Source organism: Trichomycterus rosablanca, chromosome 7 (assembly GCF_030014385.1).
Source record: "Trichomycterus rosablanca isolate fTriRos1 chromosome 7, fTriRos1.hap1, whole genome shotgun sequence".
Lineage (NCBI taxonomy): Eukaryota > Metazoa > Chordata > Actinopteri > Siluriformes > Trichomycteridae > Trichomycterus > Trichomycterus rosablanca.
Genome location: NC_085994.1, coordinates 26,861,411 through 26,879,946, shown reverse-complemented (window position 1 = coordinate 26,879,946; position 18,536 = coordinate 26,861,411). Strand labels below are relative to the sequence as shown.

At 40.6% G+C, this 18,536-nt stretch overlaps 2 protein-coding genes across 7 annotated transcripts in view; both read left to right on the top strand.

Moving 5' to 3' along the window:
• Window positions 1–18,536, top strand: part of upb1 (ureidopropionase, beta) — a 118,061-nt gene that overhangs the window by 97,516 nt on the left and 2,009 nt on the right. The window lies entirely within an intron of this gene.
• On the top strand, window positions 11,605–13,663 carry LOC134317518 (uncharacterized protein K02A2.6-like). Its single transcript, XM_062998217.1, is given in 6 exon segments — window positions 11,605–11,701; window positions 11,704–11,959; window positions 11,961–12,228; window positions 12,730–12,837; window positions 12,839–13,204; window positions 13,206–13,663. Coding segments are annotated over 6 exon segments (1,182 nt in total). The 3' UTR covers window positions 13,293–13,663.

The window sequence follows — 18,536 nt, the reverse complement described above, 5'->3', positions numbered from 1 at the left end:
AACTCTTCTAACAATGATGGGTGAACTGGGCTTGGTGGATATCTGGCGCCATCTACAGCCGAAAGAAAAGGATTTCACTTTTATGTCACAGGTGTCTGGCTGTTATTATAGATTGGATATGTTCTTGATATCTGAAACAGACATATATAGAGCTAGTGAGTGTCATATAGAACCTATCACCTTATCAGACCATCAATCCAACAAGAAATGCGTTAAGCCTTAACAGTGTATTTTGTCTCTAATGACAATGATTCTCTGGGACGGGGTCAAAGTAGTAATGAGAAGTAATATTATTGCCATCTGTTCAAGGTTAAAAAAGCAGAGGCTGGCTAAACAGATTAAACTGGAGAGGGAAATAAAGAGATTGGAGGCAGAGCATCGACAATTAAAAAAATCAGAAAGAATTAGATCTATTTAAAAAAACAGACAAAATTGGATGACATTTGAATCAACAAAACAGAGGGAGCACTGCAATTTATTAAAAGGAAATATTATGAAATGGGTAACAAAGCAAGGCGCCTGTTGGCTTTTTAGTTGCGTAAAGCCCAATCTAGTAGAATAGTGCACAAGATAAAATGTCCAGATACTAATCAGATGTTGACTCAACCAAAAGATATTGCAGAAGCATTTGCTACATATTATAGAATGTTGTATAAGGAGGTAGAAATGTCTAATAAGAAATAAAAGATCATATCCTTCCTTAACTCAGTTAACCTGACTAGATTAACAGTAGACGAGGCCAATATGATGACACTACCCATTACAGAAGAAGAAATCAAAGACACTATTGTCAGACTCAAAAATAATAAGTCCACAGGGGTAGATGGCTTCCCTGGAGAATACTATATATTTTTTGTAAACGAGTTAACTCCAGTTTTATGTAGGATACTGTATATAACTACACCCTTACAGAAGAAAGCCCACCTGGGTCATGGTTAGATGCAATAATGAGTGTTATTCCAAAAGATAACAAAGATCCAAATCTGTGTATGTCTCCTTAGAGTTTTTCTCTCTGGGACGTGATACACAACAGGGGACGGATTGTCACCCTCCCTATTTGCACTCAGTATTGAACCACTGGCTAAATTGATAAGAAATAATTCCCTTATACAGGAATAACTGATAAAGACAATGATCAACACAAATTAGCACTCTTCGCAGATGATACAGTGGGGTCAAAAAGTATTTAGTCAGCCACTGATTGTGCAAGTTCTCCTACTTAGAAAGATGAGAGAGGTCTGTAATTTTCATCATAGGTACACTTCAACTATGAGAGACAAAATGAGAAAAAAAAATCCAGGAAATCACATTGCATGATTTTTAAAGAATTTATTTGTAAATTATGGTGGAAAATAAGTATTTGGTCACCCACAAACAAGCAAGATTTCTGGCTCTCACAGACCTGTAACTTCTTCTTTAAGAAGCTTTCTGTCCTCCACTCGTTACCTGTATTAATGGCACCTGTTTGACCTTGTTATCTGTATAAAAGACACCTGTCCACAGCCTCAAACAGTCAGACTCCAAACTCAACCATGGCCAAGACCAAAGAGCTGTCGAAAGACACCAGGAAGAAAATTTTAGACCTGCACCAGGCTGGGAAGAGTGAATCTACAATAGGCAAGCAGGTGGGAGCAATTGTAAGAAAATGGAAGACATACAAGACCATTGATAATCTCCCTTGGGGTCAAGATCTCATCCCGTGGGGTCAAAATGATCATGAGAACGGTGAGCAAAAATCCCAGAACTACACGGAGGGACCTGATGAATGACCTGCAGAGAGCTGGGACCAAAGTAACAAAGGCTACAATCAGTAACACACTACGCCGAGAGGGACTCAAATCCTGCAGTGCCAGGCGTGTCCCCCTGCTTAAGCCAGTACATGTCCAGGTGGGAGCAATTGTAAGAAAATGGAAGACATACAAGACCATTGATAATCTCCCTTGGGGTCAAGATCTCATCCCGTGGGGTCAAAATGATCATGAGAACGGTGAGCAAAAATCCCAGAACTACACGGAGGGACCTGATGAATGACCTGCAGAGAGCTGGGACCAAAGTAACAAAGGCTACCATCAGTAACACACTACGCCGAGAGGGACTCAAATCCTGCAGTGCCAGGCGTGTCCCCCCTGCTTAAGCCAGTACATGTCCAGGCCCGTCTGAAGTTTGCCAGAGAGCATATGGATGATCCAGAAGAGGATTGGGAGAATATCATGTGGTCAGATGAAACCAAAATGGAACTTTTTGGTAAAAACTCAACTCGTCGTGTTTGGAGGAAGAAGAACATCCCAAGAACACCATACCTACTGTGAAGCATGGGGGTGGAAACATCATGCTTTGGGGCTGTTTTTCTGCAAAGGGGACAGGACAACTGATCCGTGTTAAGGGAAGAATGAACGGGGCCATGTATCGTGAGATTTTAAGCCAAAACCTCCTTCCATCAGTGAGAGCATTGAAGATGGAACGTGGCTGGGTCTTCCAGCATGACAATGATCCCAAACACACCGCTCAGGCAACGAAGGAGTGGCTCCGTAAAAAGCATTTCAAGGTCCGGGAGTGGCCTAGCCAGTCTCCAGACCTCAACCCCATAGAAAATTTGTGGAGTCCGTGTTGCCCAGTGAGCCTCAAAACATCACTGCTCTAGAGGAGATCTGCATGGAGGAATGGGCCAAAATACCAGCTACAGTGTGTGCAAACCTGGTAAAGACTTACAGGAAACGTTTGACCTCTGTCATTGCCAACAAAGGTTATGTTACAAAGTATTGAGTTGAACTTTTGTTATTGACCAAATACTTATTTTCCACTATAATTTACAAATAAATTCTTTCAAAATCCTACAATGTGATTTCCTGGATTTTTTTTTTCTCATTTTGTCTCTCATAGTTGAAGTGTACCTATGATGAAAATTGCAGACCTCTCTCATCTTTCTAAGTAGGAGAACTTGCACAATCAGTGGCTGACTAAATACTTTTTGACCCCACTGTATATTATTATTCTTTGAAAACCCTGTTACTTCTTAGTGAATATAGTGTAGTATCAGGATATAAGGTTAATACAAACAAATCTAAAGTTATGATGATAGTCGGAGAATGGCCCTCTAAGCTAGATGACCTGGTATCTTTTAGAAGACCCAAAAATGGCTTTAGATATCTTGGTGTTGTTCTTACACCTAAAACAACACAATTATTCTCTGACTAAAACATTGATGGCATCAAAAGGTGAAGGAGGTCTGAGTTTACCTAACCTAAAACTCTATTACTGGACAGCCCAGCTCCGAGCAATAGTGGTATGGATGGTCAGTGATCTAGAGAATAGATGGATCTCTATTTAACAGAACTCTATGCCAGGAATACCATTACCCACCCTTCCATACCTTAATCAACAATCTTGGAAAGAATTAAAAATAGATAATGTATGGATCAAACACACACTATAAGTGTGGGCTTTGGCCCAAAAGCAATTAAAGGGAAGGCCAATTTGTACAGTGCTGCCCAAAGTGTGGGCTAAGTGTGCTTGAAGGTGGTGACCATTTTCCTTATTTGCCACGAGTAATATCTCTTGTACCAAAGATAAGGGTTTTAGGTAAGCAGGGATCCTACCCATTACTAGTTTATCTATAGCAGACACAATTTCGTGTGGCATGTCAGACATTAGCCTGTTCAGGAGTTGAGTTGTAACATGTAGGAGGTGTCTGCCTCAGCATGCTTTATGACATTCATGGTCTGTTGAGCAGTAGCTGGGACATTTTTCCTACAGACCTTGCTGGGGTCTAACCTGAAAAACACTTTCTGGATGTCCAGGTGACAGTTTAGGACTAGGAATCCTGGCTGTTTCCTCGACACGATTGCTAAACTCGGTCCTGGTTTTATAAAGTCATCATATTGGAAGTAGCAGGCATGATTAGGGTATTGATGAATTGTTACAACAAGGAAAGGTTCTTTTGGGGTAGGCTTGTAGAAACACCCCCACTAGACAAACAGTTTTCTCTTGTCAATAAGTGGAGAGATACTACAAGAGTCGACAGGCTAACTTATTAGGTGCCTGGCCTTAAAGTTCCTGCTAAGACTATTAGAACTCAGAGAGACTAAGAGAGACAAAACAATGATGGTTTATTGATACTACAGGTTTACCTGACTGTTGACTACTGACATCCCAAAGTGCCAGACTGTTTCTTATCGCTTGGGACCCAACTGGAAAGCACAGAGATTCTAAGAGAGACAAAACAATGATGGTTTATTGATACTACAGGTTTACCTGACTGTTGACTACTAACATCCCAAAGTGCCAGACTGTTTCTTATCATTTGGGACCCAACTGGGACGCTGGTTGAGGTGGACATGTTTAAAAATTGATTTCCTGGGTGCCCTGCGGGATATTCCGCTAGCACACCAGCGCTGAGATTCTGAAGAAAGGGTTGAAGGACTGCACTTGCAATGGAAGGGGCGTGGAGCAGGCAAATATACCCTCCTCAAACGCAATCTGGATCCCCAGCAGCGAAAGACTAATTGGCTATGCTAAATTGGGAGAAAAAGGGAGAAAATGCAAAAATGAATAGAAAAAAAGTGGCTTTCTCTGGCTTTTGTTATTTTGATTAGGTATGTGACCAGGGATAAATGTAATCACGTGAGGGCCTTCCCAACTGTGAAGGAGTGTACAAGTTAGTCCCCTGGCATTTTGTCTGGGCACCCTCTGGCTGGTTGGTCAAAGATACCACACCTTGTCCCCACTTGAAGTTCATCAAAGATTTCCAAAATAGTGAGAAAAATGTTTGACAGCCCACACCATGGCTAGCTGCACTTTCTCACAGTTAGTTTACTTAAACTCAGGAGCCTTAAGGGTTTTGCTGACATATGCCACTACCCGTTAGTCTTGCATCCTTTTTTGAGCAGTTCAATAGTCTTTAATGAATTGATGAGAAGTTGTAGACTCCTGGGAAACATTAGAGGCTGCCTTGAAGTTGGCAATGCCATGTATATATACTGCTTACTTGTGGTAAGACCCCACGGGAATACCATTGTAGTTCACTCTAGTTTGACATTTAAAGAGATCTTTGCCCCGACTGCCATGAGTTGGCCGAGCACATGGTCTATCTCTTCTAGGCGGGGGTCCAGGGTTGAACAAAATTTGGGTTGGTTTGTAATCATTTTGGCAGCTTAAAATATAAATAAAAAAACTATTGCTTTCTAAAGCAGCTGGAAAATAAATAGGCCTACCTTCTCCCACCACATCCAACCCGTTGTCAAAAGTTTGATTGACAGGTTATTCTTTATATAGGCATAGGCTTAGGCTAGGCTTTTTTTGGACTCGTTTCTAGGCTTACGGTTTTGGCTTGTTTAGCGCTCACAATGCCAAAGTGGGGAAAATACAAAAGAAATTACCGAAAGGAATGGGAAAGTGACCCTGAATTAAAGCATTGGATATCACCTGCTACAGATGATTGTATGGCACACTGCAAGTACTGTAACACTGACATCAGGGCACATTACCAGGACTTAAAAGACCACTGTGTAATGAGCAAACATGAGTCTCGCTGCTTGGGACTTTTGTTAACCTGGCTTGTGTATAACATGGCAAGTGTAATTGGACATATTGGACCTTTTGAAGAGTCTGTAGAACATTGGAGCTCATATACAGAACATTTTGAATTCTTTGTGCTGGCCAACAGAATAAAATCTGATGTGGTGGTGCCCACTTTGCTCAGTGTTATGGAAGGTAAAATGTATAATCTGTTACATAGCCTGGTGCAGCCTGCTAAACCTGGTGACTGCTCTTATGAACAAATTGTCGCTACACTACAAATGCATTTTTCTCCAAAACCCCTTATTATCGCAGAAAGATTCAGATTCCATAAGCGAAATCAGGAGGAGGGGGAGTCAATATCACAGTTTGTAGCTGTGCTAAAAGTTATCCAAACATTGAGAGGTTGGACGAACTTTGAGTGACACCATTAGAGACATGTGTGTGGTTTGCGTAGTAAGACCATTCAAAAACGTCTTCTGACTGAGGGCAACCTAACACTAGAAAGAGCTATTTTTTTTATTTACCTTTATTTAACCAGGATGATCTCATTGAGATTTAAAATCTCTTTTTCAAGAGAGACCTGGTCAAGAATGGCAGCAACACACATCCGTTACAATACATAAAACAAAACAGTTTTTACAATTTTTATCAAAAAAGACACCATAAAACAGCTAAGAAAATAGACACCATAAAACAGCTAAGAAGTATCTTATGAATTAAAACATTTACAACAAGATGCCTCCTGAACGTAATGTTTTAGTCTTGTCTTAAAAACATTCAACGAGACCAACTCCTTCAGCTTCAAACCATTCTGAAGTTGGTTCCAGTCTGATGGAGCAGCAAACTGAAATGATTTTTTACCAAGTTCAGTACGGACTTTAGGTATTTCTAATAAAATTAAATCTTCCGAGCGCAGCGAATAACCCCCTGTGGATCTGTTTACAATATAAAACAGGAGATAAGATGGTAGCAAACCCAAAATTGCCTTATACACAAGTGTATACCAATGATAAAGTCTGCGGGAGGACAACGCAGTCCACCTAACGCGGGCATACAGAACACAATGATGGGTACGAGCTTCAAGATTTGTGATGAAATGTAAGGCCCCATGATAGACCGAATCTAATAAATGCAACACCTGTGAAGATGCATGCATATAAATTACATCCCCAAAATCTAGGATAGACAAAAATGAAGCAGCAACAAGGCGTTTTCTAGCCTCAAAAGACAGACATGATTTAATTCTAAAATAAAAACCCAACTTTAGTTTTAATTTCTTTATCAGCTGGTGGATATGGGGAGCAAAGGTCAGCGCATCATCTATTATAAAACCTAAGTATTTATACTGGGACACTACCTCAATCTGAGCACCTTGAAAAGTAACAATGGATGGAAGAATCTGCGATTTAGACTTAGCATTACAAAATAACATTAGTTTTGACTTCTCAGCATTCAATACAAGTTTTAAGTCACACAGATTGGACTGAACCACATCAAAAGCTGCTTGAAGCTTTTCAAGAGCATTTTGTACTGCTGGAGCAGCACAGTATAATACGGTGTCATCAGCATAAAAATGAAATTTAGCATGTGGTACATTCTTATCCAAATTATTTATATATATTATGAATAGTAGTGGACCTAGAATTGAGCCTTGAGGAACACCCCTAGTTACATTAAGACAGGTAGAAGAGAAACCTTCCATACGCACACACTGAGACCTGTTGGACAAGTAATTCTTAAACCATGCTATTGCTTGCTTAGAAATTCCAATCTCAAAAAGCCTTTTCAGCATGATTTCATGGTCTACTGTATCAAAGGCTTTTGCCAAATCAATAAAGAGAGCGGCACATTGTTGTTTTTTATCTAAAAAATCTATAAAATAATTTACTACTTTCAAAGTTGCTGTAGTAGTACTGTGCATTCTTCTAAAACCGGATTGTAAGTTAGTTAAAATACTATTTGTGATTAAAAAATCTTTCAATTGTTCACTGACCAGGGACTCCAGAACCTTAACTAATACAGACAACTTAGAGATGGGCCTATAATTATTTAAATCCATAAGGTCACCACCTTTGAAAAGGGGGAGTACATAAGCAGATTTCCAAATCAAAGGAATATGATTAGAGCTCAAGGAAAGATTAAAAATATACGTTAAAGGCGGTGTGATAAAATCAACAGCTAACTTTAAGAAAAAAGCCTCCAATTGATCAGGACCTGCAGATTTTCTGGCATCTAAATCTTTAATAGCGTTGAATACCTCTAAAACTGTTACAGGATTGAAATAAAAAGGTTGTGCCACTGACAACTGATTGTTAGGACAAACAGAAGAAACTTTATTCTGTGGAACACTGAGAGATTCAAAAATGGAACTTGAGGCAATAAAATTGCTATTGAAGCAATCAAGCATCTCAGACCTATCGGAGATAACTTGAGAGTCCTTCATGATACAAGCTGGAAGCTCTGAGTGACTTACAGTGTATCACAAAAGTGAGTACACTGCTCACATTTCTGCAAATATTTCATTATATCTTTTCATGGGACAACACTATAGACATGAAACTTGGATATAACTTAGAGTAGTCAGTGTACAACTTGTATAGCAGTGTAGATTTACTGTCTTCTGAAAATAACTCAACACACAGCCATTAATGTCTAAATGGCTGGCAACATAAGTGAGTACACCCCACAGTGAACATGTCCAAATTGTGCCCAGTGTCAATATTTTGTGTGACCACCATTATTATCCAGCACTGCCTTAACCCTCCTGGGCATGGAATTCACCAGAGCTGCACAGGTTGCTACTGGAATCCTCTTCCACTCCTCCATGATGACATCACGGAGCTGGTGGATGTTAGACACCTTGAACTCCTCCACCTTCCACTTGAGGATGCGCCACAGGTGCTCAATTGGGTTTAGTCCATCACCTTTACCTTCAGCTTCCTCAGCAAGGCAGTTGTCATCTTGGAGGTTGTGTTTGGGGTCGTTATCCTGTTGGAAAACTGCCATGAGGCCCAGTTTTTGAAGGGAGGGGATCATGCTCTGTTTCAGAATGTCACAGTACATGTTGGAATTCATGTTTCCCTCAATGAACTGCAGCTCCCCAGTGCCAGCAACACTCATGCAGCCCAAGACCATGATGCTACCACCACCATGCTTGACTGTAGGCAAGATACAGTTGTCTTGGTACTTCTCACCAGGGCGCCGCCACACATGCTGGACACCATCTGAGCCAAACAAGTTTATCTTGGTCTCGTCAGACCACAGGGCATTCCAGTAATCCATGTTCTTGGACTGCTTGTCTTCAGCAAACTGTTTGCTGGCTTTCTTGTGCGTCAGCTTCCTTCTGGGATGACGACCATGCAGACCGAGTTGATGCAGTGTGCGGCGTATGGTCTGAGCACTGACAGGCTGACCTCCCACGTCTTCAACCTCTGCAGCAATGCTGGCAGCACTCATGTGTCTATTTTTTAAAGCCAACCTCTGGATATGACGCCGAACACATGGACTCAACTTCTTTGGTCGACCCTGGCGAAGCCTGTTCCGAGTGGAACCTGTCCTGGAAAACCGCTGTATGACCTTGGCCACCATGCTGTAGCTCAGTTTCAGGGTGTTAGCAATCTTCTTAAAGCCCAGGCCATCTTTGTGGAGAGCAACAATTCTATTTCTCACATCCTCAGAGAGTTCTTTGCCATGAGGTGCCATGTTGAATATCCAGTGGCCAGTATGAGAGAATTGTACCCAAAACACCAAATTTAACAGCCCTGCTCCCCATTTACACCTGGGACCTTGACACATGACACCAGGGAGGGACAACGACACATTTGGGCACAATTTGGACATGTTCACTGTGGGGTGTACTCACTTATGTTGCCAGCTATTTAGACATTAATGGCCGTGTGTTGAGTTATTTTCAGAAGACAGTAAATCTACACTGCTATACAAGCTGTACACTGACTACTCTAAGTTATATCCAAGTTTCATGTCTATAGTGTTGTCCCATGAAAAGATATAATGAAATATTTGCAGAAATGTGAGGGGTGTACTCACTTTTGTGATACACTGTATATCTCCATTTATTGACTTAATAGTCTTCCAAAACTTCAAAGGGTTATTTAGGTTTTTTGATGTTTCAGATAAAAAATGCTGAGCTTTTGCATTCCTTATTGCCACTGTTGTAGAATTACGAAGCTTCCTAAAACTGAGCCAGTCAGAGCTAGAACCTGTTTTCCGTGCTTTGGCCCATGCCATATTGCGTTCATGAAGCAAATTTGAAAGCTCAGATGTAAACCAAGCATTGTTACGACCTTTTACCCTGAATTTTTTGAAAGGAGCATGCCTATCAACTATTTTGGAAAAGCTGTCATAGAAAAAATTCCAAGCATGTTCCACATCAGGAATTGCATAAATTCTATTCCAGTTTACATGATATAAGTCATGAATGAAACCTTGTTCAGAAAAATGCTTCATATCTCGTTTCATGATAATACAAGGTTTAGCTTTAGGAATCTTGATGTTCCTTGCTGTGGCACTGATGTCATTTGGAAACACAGAGGCACTGGTATATTTATGAGGAACATTTGTCAGTATGAGATCAATTAATGATGCCTTTTTAGGATTTTTGGAGTTAAGTCTGGTAGGACTGCTAACCAACTGAAATAGATTCAAAGCATTACAATGAGCTTTAAATTCATCCGAAACAGGCAACAGCCAGTTCCAATTTAGATCACCCATAATTATAAGGTCCTTTGCATTTAGTCCAACGATGAGCTGTATCAAAGCTGAAAGAGCTTTACTGGTAGCTGATGGAGTTCTATAACAACCAACTACAGTGATATGTTAAGTATCCGAAATTTGTAAATCCACCGCTAGAAATTCAAACTGTTTTGTCACCTTGGAAAAAAGCATCTTTGACTGAAACTTTGATTTTACATAGATGGCAACACCACCACCTCTTTTTGGTCTATCAATTCTGTAAATATTATAACCATTGATAGAAACCTCCTTGTTCAGTATAGATTTAGTTAGCCATGATTCAGACAGTACAATAACATCAGCATCAGTGGAATGTGCCCAAATACGAACCATATCCATTTTTGCCAATGAACTCCGAACATTCAAGTGAATAAAACCAAGACCATTTCTTGATTTAAAATCAGCAGGTGTATCAAAAGATAAACAAGCATCTGGTCCGGGATTTAATTCCACGTTTCCCGAGATCATTAACAATAAAATAATCAAACACCTAGACTTCATTGAATCAAAGTGCATTTCTCTTTTAGTGTGTAACTTTGATGTAAAAAAAAAACAAATAACTTTTTATTTATGAGTAAAAAAATATATAAAAATATTTACATTATGAGTAATGATCTATTGAACATTACATCCATGAAAATGGCAGCCAAAGAAGCACAACAGCTAAGTGCATCATCTCAGGTACACAAGGTACAAACTAAAAAACAAAAGCCCAAACAAAGTAAACCATGCTACCGTTGTGGGAGAAGTGGTCATCAAGCACAAGAACGCTGGTGTAAAGACATGGATTGTAGAAGTTGTGGGTTAAAAGGTCACATTGAACGGGCCTGCAAAAATAAAAAGACAGCCCCAAACAAAACACAGAGAACAGACAAGCACGTTTCAGAAAACATAAAAAGAAACAAATAAATTTAATGGAACACACATCAGACAAACAAAGTGGTGAATCTGATGATGAATATTTGCATGTGATGTCAGTATCAGGAAATACAGAAGGCTACTGGGTGACACCATTGCTGGATGGAAAACCAGTACAGATGCAATTGGACACGGGTGCTGCAGTATCACTTGTTTCAGAGGTGGTTCACCAAGAGAAGCTTAAGCTAGCTTAACCTAAAGCTACTAGGCTGGCCTAAAAAACATACACTTGTGAAATTGCACGAGTTAAAGGAGTCGTGGATGTGATGGTGGAGCCATCCAGCTTTATTAGCACAGACATGGCTTGAAAAAATCAAACTGAACAGGCAAGAAGTGCACATGATTGCAAAAGATGGAGCAACACTTCCAAGCATTTTAAAGAAACATGCAAAGGTATTTGAAAATAAACTGGGTAGTATGAAGGACATTACAGTGAAACTTGGAGTAAAGCCAGACTGTAAACCAAAATTTCTAAAGGCAAGACCAGTTCCATATGCTATTAAACCCAAGGTCGAAGCAAGCTAAACCGTCTTGTTGAAACTGGAGTACTAAAACCAGTGATTGTGAGTGACTGGGCTACTCCCATTGTTCCAGTCTTAAAGAAAGAAGCTCAATTAGACTATGTGAAGATTTTTAAGGTTACAGTAAATCCAGTTTTAGCCACTGAAAGATACCCACTACCACTGATTGATGATCTATTTTCAGGCCTTTCTGGGGGTCAGAAATTCAGTAAGATAGATCTGTGTCAGACCTATCTGCAAATGCATGTCGACTGCGATGGACCAAATTCTGAGTGGGTTGACAGGGGTACAGTGCTATGTGGACGACCTGTTGATCACAGGTGTGAATGACAGCGATCATCTTAGAAACCTTGATGCTACGCTGCAAAGGCTAGAGGAGTATGGCCTTCGTGTTAAGAAGGATAAATGTGAATTCTTCCGTTCATCAGTAAAGTACCTGGGTCATGTGATTGACAGTGCTGAACTCCACAAAGCACTGTCAAAAGTGAAAGCAGTACTGGATGCACCATCGCCACAAAATGTAAGCCACCTGACATCTTTTTTTAAACTGTTGATGTACTGTATTACACAAAGTTTATAACTAACTTGGCATGAATTGTTAGGCAAGTCAAGGCCGTGGAAATGGACTGACAGGTCTAACACAGTCAGAGGCTTTAACACATTTCAACCCTTCATTGCCAATTTAATTAGCACGCGACGCATCACCTTACGGAGTGGTAGTCAAGCTGGTATTCCTTCACTTGCAGCAAGTCGTATGCAACGATGGGCTTTACTGTTGTCTGCTTATCAGTATGACATCAAATATAAACAGTCTTCCGAGAGGTAGCAAACACTCCGGTGACCTGCACACAAGTAAGAAAGTTCACAAGAACTGATCCTTGTCCAAGTCTTGTCCGAGGTGTTGGATATTGTCTCTTGTGGAGGGAGAGGAGAAATGACTCTAAAGCCTCAATTGATCAGATGAAATGAGCTAACTGTCCAATCTGGTTGTTTGCTATGGGGCCATGGAGTTGTAATACAGCCACGTCTGAGGTGCCAGATTTTAGAAGAGCAACACTCAGGGCACTGTGGTGTTGTAAGAATGAAGGAGATTGCCTGCAGCTACTTCTGGTGGCCAGGGTTAGATGCAGCCAATCGAGGAGAAAGCTAAGGCTTGTTCATCTTGTCAGAAACAAAGAAACATGCCACAAGTTGCACCTCTACACCAATGGGAATTTCCAGCTGAGCCATGGCAAAGATTTCATATAGACTTTGCTGGTCCCTTTGAAAATCAAATGTTTCTTGTTGTTGTAGATGCTCACAGAAAATGGCCAGAAGTTGCAGTCATGAAGAGTACGACATCGGAAAGAACTATTGAAGAGCTTAGATCAATTTTTAGTCGTTTTGGGTTGCCAGAACAACTTTTTAGCGATAATGGGCCACAATTGGTATAAGAAGAATTCCAAACTTTCTTAAATACCAATGGAATCAAGCACATAAGATCAGCTCTGTATCACCCCAGCTACGAAAGGGTTAGCTGAGAGATTTGTTCAGACAATGAAACAAGCTCAGAACCTACCGGTCGCCGTTAGCCATCCAGAATAAGACAACCTCCAGACAGACTGAATGTTTAGTTTAGAGGCAAACCCATGGAGTTGAGGCAGAATAAACCCCAGTGTTGAGCCCAGGAAATGAGGCAGTCTACCCTCTTTTACACAATGTTGTTACTGTTATATTGTTATACTGTTGTATTATTGTTGCTGGTATTTGTTACAAAAAAAAGATACAACAAATTAGCATAATTGAAAGAAATTGACAGTAATGCAGTAGCTGTAATATAATTAAGAGACCATTGAAAGTAAAAGAGGAGGAATATGTTATGTATTATAGGAAACGCGTTTTGAGCTGTACGGAGCACCATACTGTATCAGTGTTATTGTAGTCCATAAATGTGAAGTAAAGAAGCTAAATGTGTTCTCCCGCCCCTCTGCCTCTCATATTATTAAGTTGTTAAGTGATATTTCTTGATTAAACAAGAGGCCCAATATTTAGTTTCCTACATTCCTAAGTTTCCTACATTTACTTTGACTTTTATTTCATTACAGACAGAATGAACCTGAGATATTTCATGTTTTTGATACCAAGCGATTTAGTGTTTCAGGTTTTATTTTGTCCCATTCTTCCTGCAAACACGTCTTAAGATGTGCAACGGTACAGGGTCGTCGTTGTTGCATTTTTTGTTTTAAAATTCTTCACACATTCTCTATTGGAGACAGGTCAGGACTGCAGGAAGGCCAGTCCAGTACCCGTACCCTCTTCTTCCACAGCCATGCCCTTTGTAATGTGTGCAGCATGTGGTTTTGCATTGTCTTGTTGAAAAATGCATGGACATCCCTGGAAAAGATGACATCTTGAAGGCAGAATATGTTGCTCCAAGTTCTCTATCACATCAATATACAGTGTATCACAAAAGTGAGTACACCCCTCACATTTCTGCAAATATTTTATTATATCTTTTCATGGGACGACACTATAGACATGAAACTTGGATATAACTTAGAGTAGTCAGTGTACAACTTGTATAGCAGTGTAGATTTACTGTCTTCTGAAAATAACTCAACACACAGCCATTAATGTCTAAATGGCTGGCAACATAAGTGAGTACACCCCACAGTGAACATGTCCAAATTGTGCCCAAAGTGTCAATATTTTGTGTGACCACCATTATTATCCAGCACTGCCTTAACCCTCCTGGGCATGGAATTCACCAGAGCTGCACAGGTTGCTACTGGAATCCTCTTCCACTCCTCCATGATGACATCACGGAGCTGGTGGATGTTAGACACCTTGAACTCCTCCACCTTCCACTTGAGGATGCGCCACAGGTGCTCAATTGGGTTTAGTCCATCACCTTTACCTTTAGCTTCCTCAGCAAGGCAGTTATCATCTTGGAGGTTGTGTTTGAGGTCGTTATCCTGTTGGAAAAAGTTTTCAGTTTTCGAAGGGAGGGGATCATGCTCTGTTTCAGAATGTCACAGTACATGTGACATTCTGACAAACTCATGTTTCCCTCAATGAACTGCAGCTCCCCAGTGCCAGCAACACTCATGCAGCCCAAGACCATGATGCTACCACCACCATGCTTGACTGTAGGCAAGATACAGTTGTCTTGGTACTTCTCACCAGGGCGCCGCCACACATGCTGGACACCATCTGAGCCAAACAAGTTTATCTTGGTCTCGTCAGACCACAGGGCATTCCCGTAATCCAGGTTCTTGGACTGCTTGTCTTCAGCAAACTGTTTGCTGGCTTTCTTGTGCGTCAGCTTCCTTCTGGGATGATGACCATGCAGACTGAGTTGATGCAGTGTGCGGTGTATGGTCTGAGCACTGACAGGCTGACCTCCCACGTCTTCAACCTCTGCAGCAATGCTGGCAGCACTCATGTGTCTATTTTTTAAAGCCAACCTCTGGATATGACGCCGAACACGTGGACTCAACTTCTTTGGTCGACCCTGGTGAAGCCTTTTCCGAGTGGAACCTGTCCTGGAAAACCGCTGTATGACCTTGGCCACCATGCTGTAGCTCAGTTTCAGGGTGTTAGCAATCTTCTTATAGCCCAGGCCATCTTTGTGGAGAGCAACAATTCTATTTCTCACATCCTCAGAGAGTTCTTTGCCATGAGGTGCCATGTTGAATATCCAGTGGCCAGTATGAGAGAATTGTACCCAAAACACCAAATTTAACAGCCCTGCTCCCCATTTACACCTGGGACCTTGACACATGACACCAGGGAGGGACAACGACACATTTGGGCACAATTTGGACATGTTCACTGTGGGGTGTACTCACTTATGTTGCCAGCTATTTAGACATTAATGGCTGTGTGTTGAGTTATTTTCAGAAGACAGTAAATCTACACTGCTATACAAGCTGTACACTGACTACTCTAAGTTATATCCAAGTTTCATGTCTATAGTGTTGTCCCATGAAAAGATATAATGAAATATTTGCAGAAATGTGAGGGGTGTACTCACTTTTGTGATACACTGTATATATATTTTTTTACATTACTAGCCCTAAATTGCCCCAGTTCCAACTTTTTTTGGAATGTGTTGCAGACCTGAAATGCAGGAATGAAGGTATGTGTATTAACAGATGAAATGAAGTTGAGCAGACAAAACAAAATATCTTGGGTTCAAACTGTCTGCAATTAAATAAAAGTCAATGTAAATGTAAGGAACACTGCATTTTTATTTTATTTGCATTTTCCATACCGTCCCAACTTTTTCTGATTTGGGGTTGTAGTTTGCAATGCATTGGCTTCGCTGAGCACGTGAATTCAGGTTATGGTTTGTCCTTTAACTCTAACCGTGGCAAGGTCAAAGTTGTTTTAGAAGTGGAACTGAGAAATAAGACATTTATGGTTTGCAGTGTCATTTGTTCACTGTGGGATAAATCAACTTGCCATGCAAATCAATGATCTGATTGATCAAGGTTGAGAATATCATGACAGCTTTCGAGGGTTTTGTGTATACTACTTTTGGTTTAGGTGTTGGCAATGGTGGGGGAATAGGCCCTATGACTGGGAAGGTCATAAAACTTTGTACTGATTAGCAAATCCAGAGCAGTTGCTTTGCAATTCATTATGTACCCTGAGGTGTCATTTTGGACTAGCAGATAGGCTAATCTGGCCTGCAGTTCCATCAAACAGGAGGCCTCTAGGGAAAGGCCTATATAGAAGAAAGTAGGTGACGACTGAAATATAGCCTGTGAATTATTTAGGCATTAGCCTGGCTGTATGTTTAGATAAATGGACACATCTTTTGGTTTTTGCAGGGACCACACATCATGCTCATTAACAATTAGACATGCTTCAGGAATAGTTTGTCCTGATCTCAATGATTCTGATCTCTGATTTCATGGTTGTGGCAGTCAAAGTGATCCAAAACTCCAGTGTGTGACAAGAGCACATTATTGATGGTACATAAACACCTTGTCTGACCAGGATATCACTGCAAATATACATGGCATGTGGTAACCCAGGGAAAACGGAAACGGGAGTGCATTGACTCTTTTCCGTTCCAATGCAACTTCAAGGCACATATGCCATAAAAAAAAAAATTGTGACACCCAACAGCTCAAAGGACACAAGAGCTTGCCACTAGCCAATCATTAGAGTTGTCTATGTCTAGTGTATCAAAGAATTCCCGGTTAGTTGCTGATTTGTCCGTCCACACGGCCAACACTACATCTTGGACATTGGCATTCTCAAGCTCGATTGCCATCTACAACAATATATACGTCTGACCCAGTGTTGTTGGTTAACAAAGATAGGCAGGTGTCTCATTGTGTCAGCAGCTTGGTTTGGGGCCAGATTTGACAGCGGGGGACATCCTTAATTATGCTTGGTATGCCAAGAGGCTTGTCAGGTGCACGAATGGTGGCCTGGAGTATGTAATATGGAGAGTTCTAGTTAGGCTTTTAAGGGGGAGAAAGAAGAGGCTCATGGACCTGTGTAGTTTGCGAGGGTTCAGGCTCTTTAGCCTGATGAGGGATTTGGAGTGAGGGTTCCCAAGGGCTCCCCAAACTCCATGGGTAAAGACTAAATGTCAAGGTTTAACACACTCGGAAGTTCTGCCCATTATTTGAGGTTTGTTAATGTTTTGCCAGCTTCTTTAGAGCTAACTCATGTAGCGTACTCATGGGTCAAGTGCAAGGATAGGCTGAGACACCTAAATAATTATTAGTAGTGGGATGGACAGACAATGACTTGAATTTTTGCCTACCTTGTTTAACAGTAACTATGAATAATTTGATGAACGCACCCAACTGCAGGTATACAGTTAAGTAACGACACTAAAGGTTAAGTAATAGTATAACACAGACACAAAAGCAGAGTTAATTGTACATAAGCAGCAACAATCATTAAGATAAGGCAGAGATTCTTAGGATTGCGGTAGAAGAATTTAACAAGGATATCCCTTAATTAGGATAAACCGAAAGTGATTTACCTTAATTGGAGATAAGCTACACTCACTAAATTTACTCACGTACAGTGTTAAAAATAATTTTTTTCCAACTTATTTCCAACGCTGTCAATTACAGTTCTTCCAACTGGAGATTTGAATTAGCGTATTAGCACATTCTTATTCTTTTTTGCGTGCAAATTATAATCACAAGATTTGATTCTGGTGCCTCACACCGGGCCCTAAAAATATAGACAGCGGGACAGTGCTACTATAGTAGTACTCTACTTCTAATAGAAAGAAAAACCCTTCCCGATTATCGACGTACGGTTGTAAGAATACACAGATTTCTTAACTAATAGTAGAAAAGAAAGGGGTACCACTAGCTTCTTTCAGAAGTGGAAAAATTCCTTAAATCTTTATTTAAGTCACTTTCTGGAGGTTGATCTCTCTTAAAGCCAGTTACGGATCTCTCACCAGGGAATTAAACGGTTCTAAAATTTTGATTTGTGCAATTAAAGGATCTGTCGGGAATTATGGTTTAAGCACAGATTTGTTAAACCACAGAAGAGTTAGTTACACAAAACATAATTGTCATATTGTCATAACAGAAACACTAGAAAATGTTGTGTAAAGCCTTCCTGGTAGAATAAAATCTAGCTTGAAGGGGACGCACGAACGCATGTTATTGCCAGTTGTTGGAATTGGGATGTTTAATGAAATTATGGTAAAATGCCTATTTATTTAAATGCCTGCTTATTTCATAGATAGATAGCCATATACTTTATCAATCCCTTGCAGGAAATTTCTTTGTTACAGCAGAACATCGGACAAACAACTTACTGTTTGACCACTTACTGCAAACCGTTTAGGATCTAAGG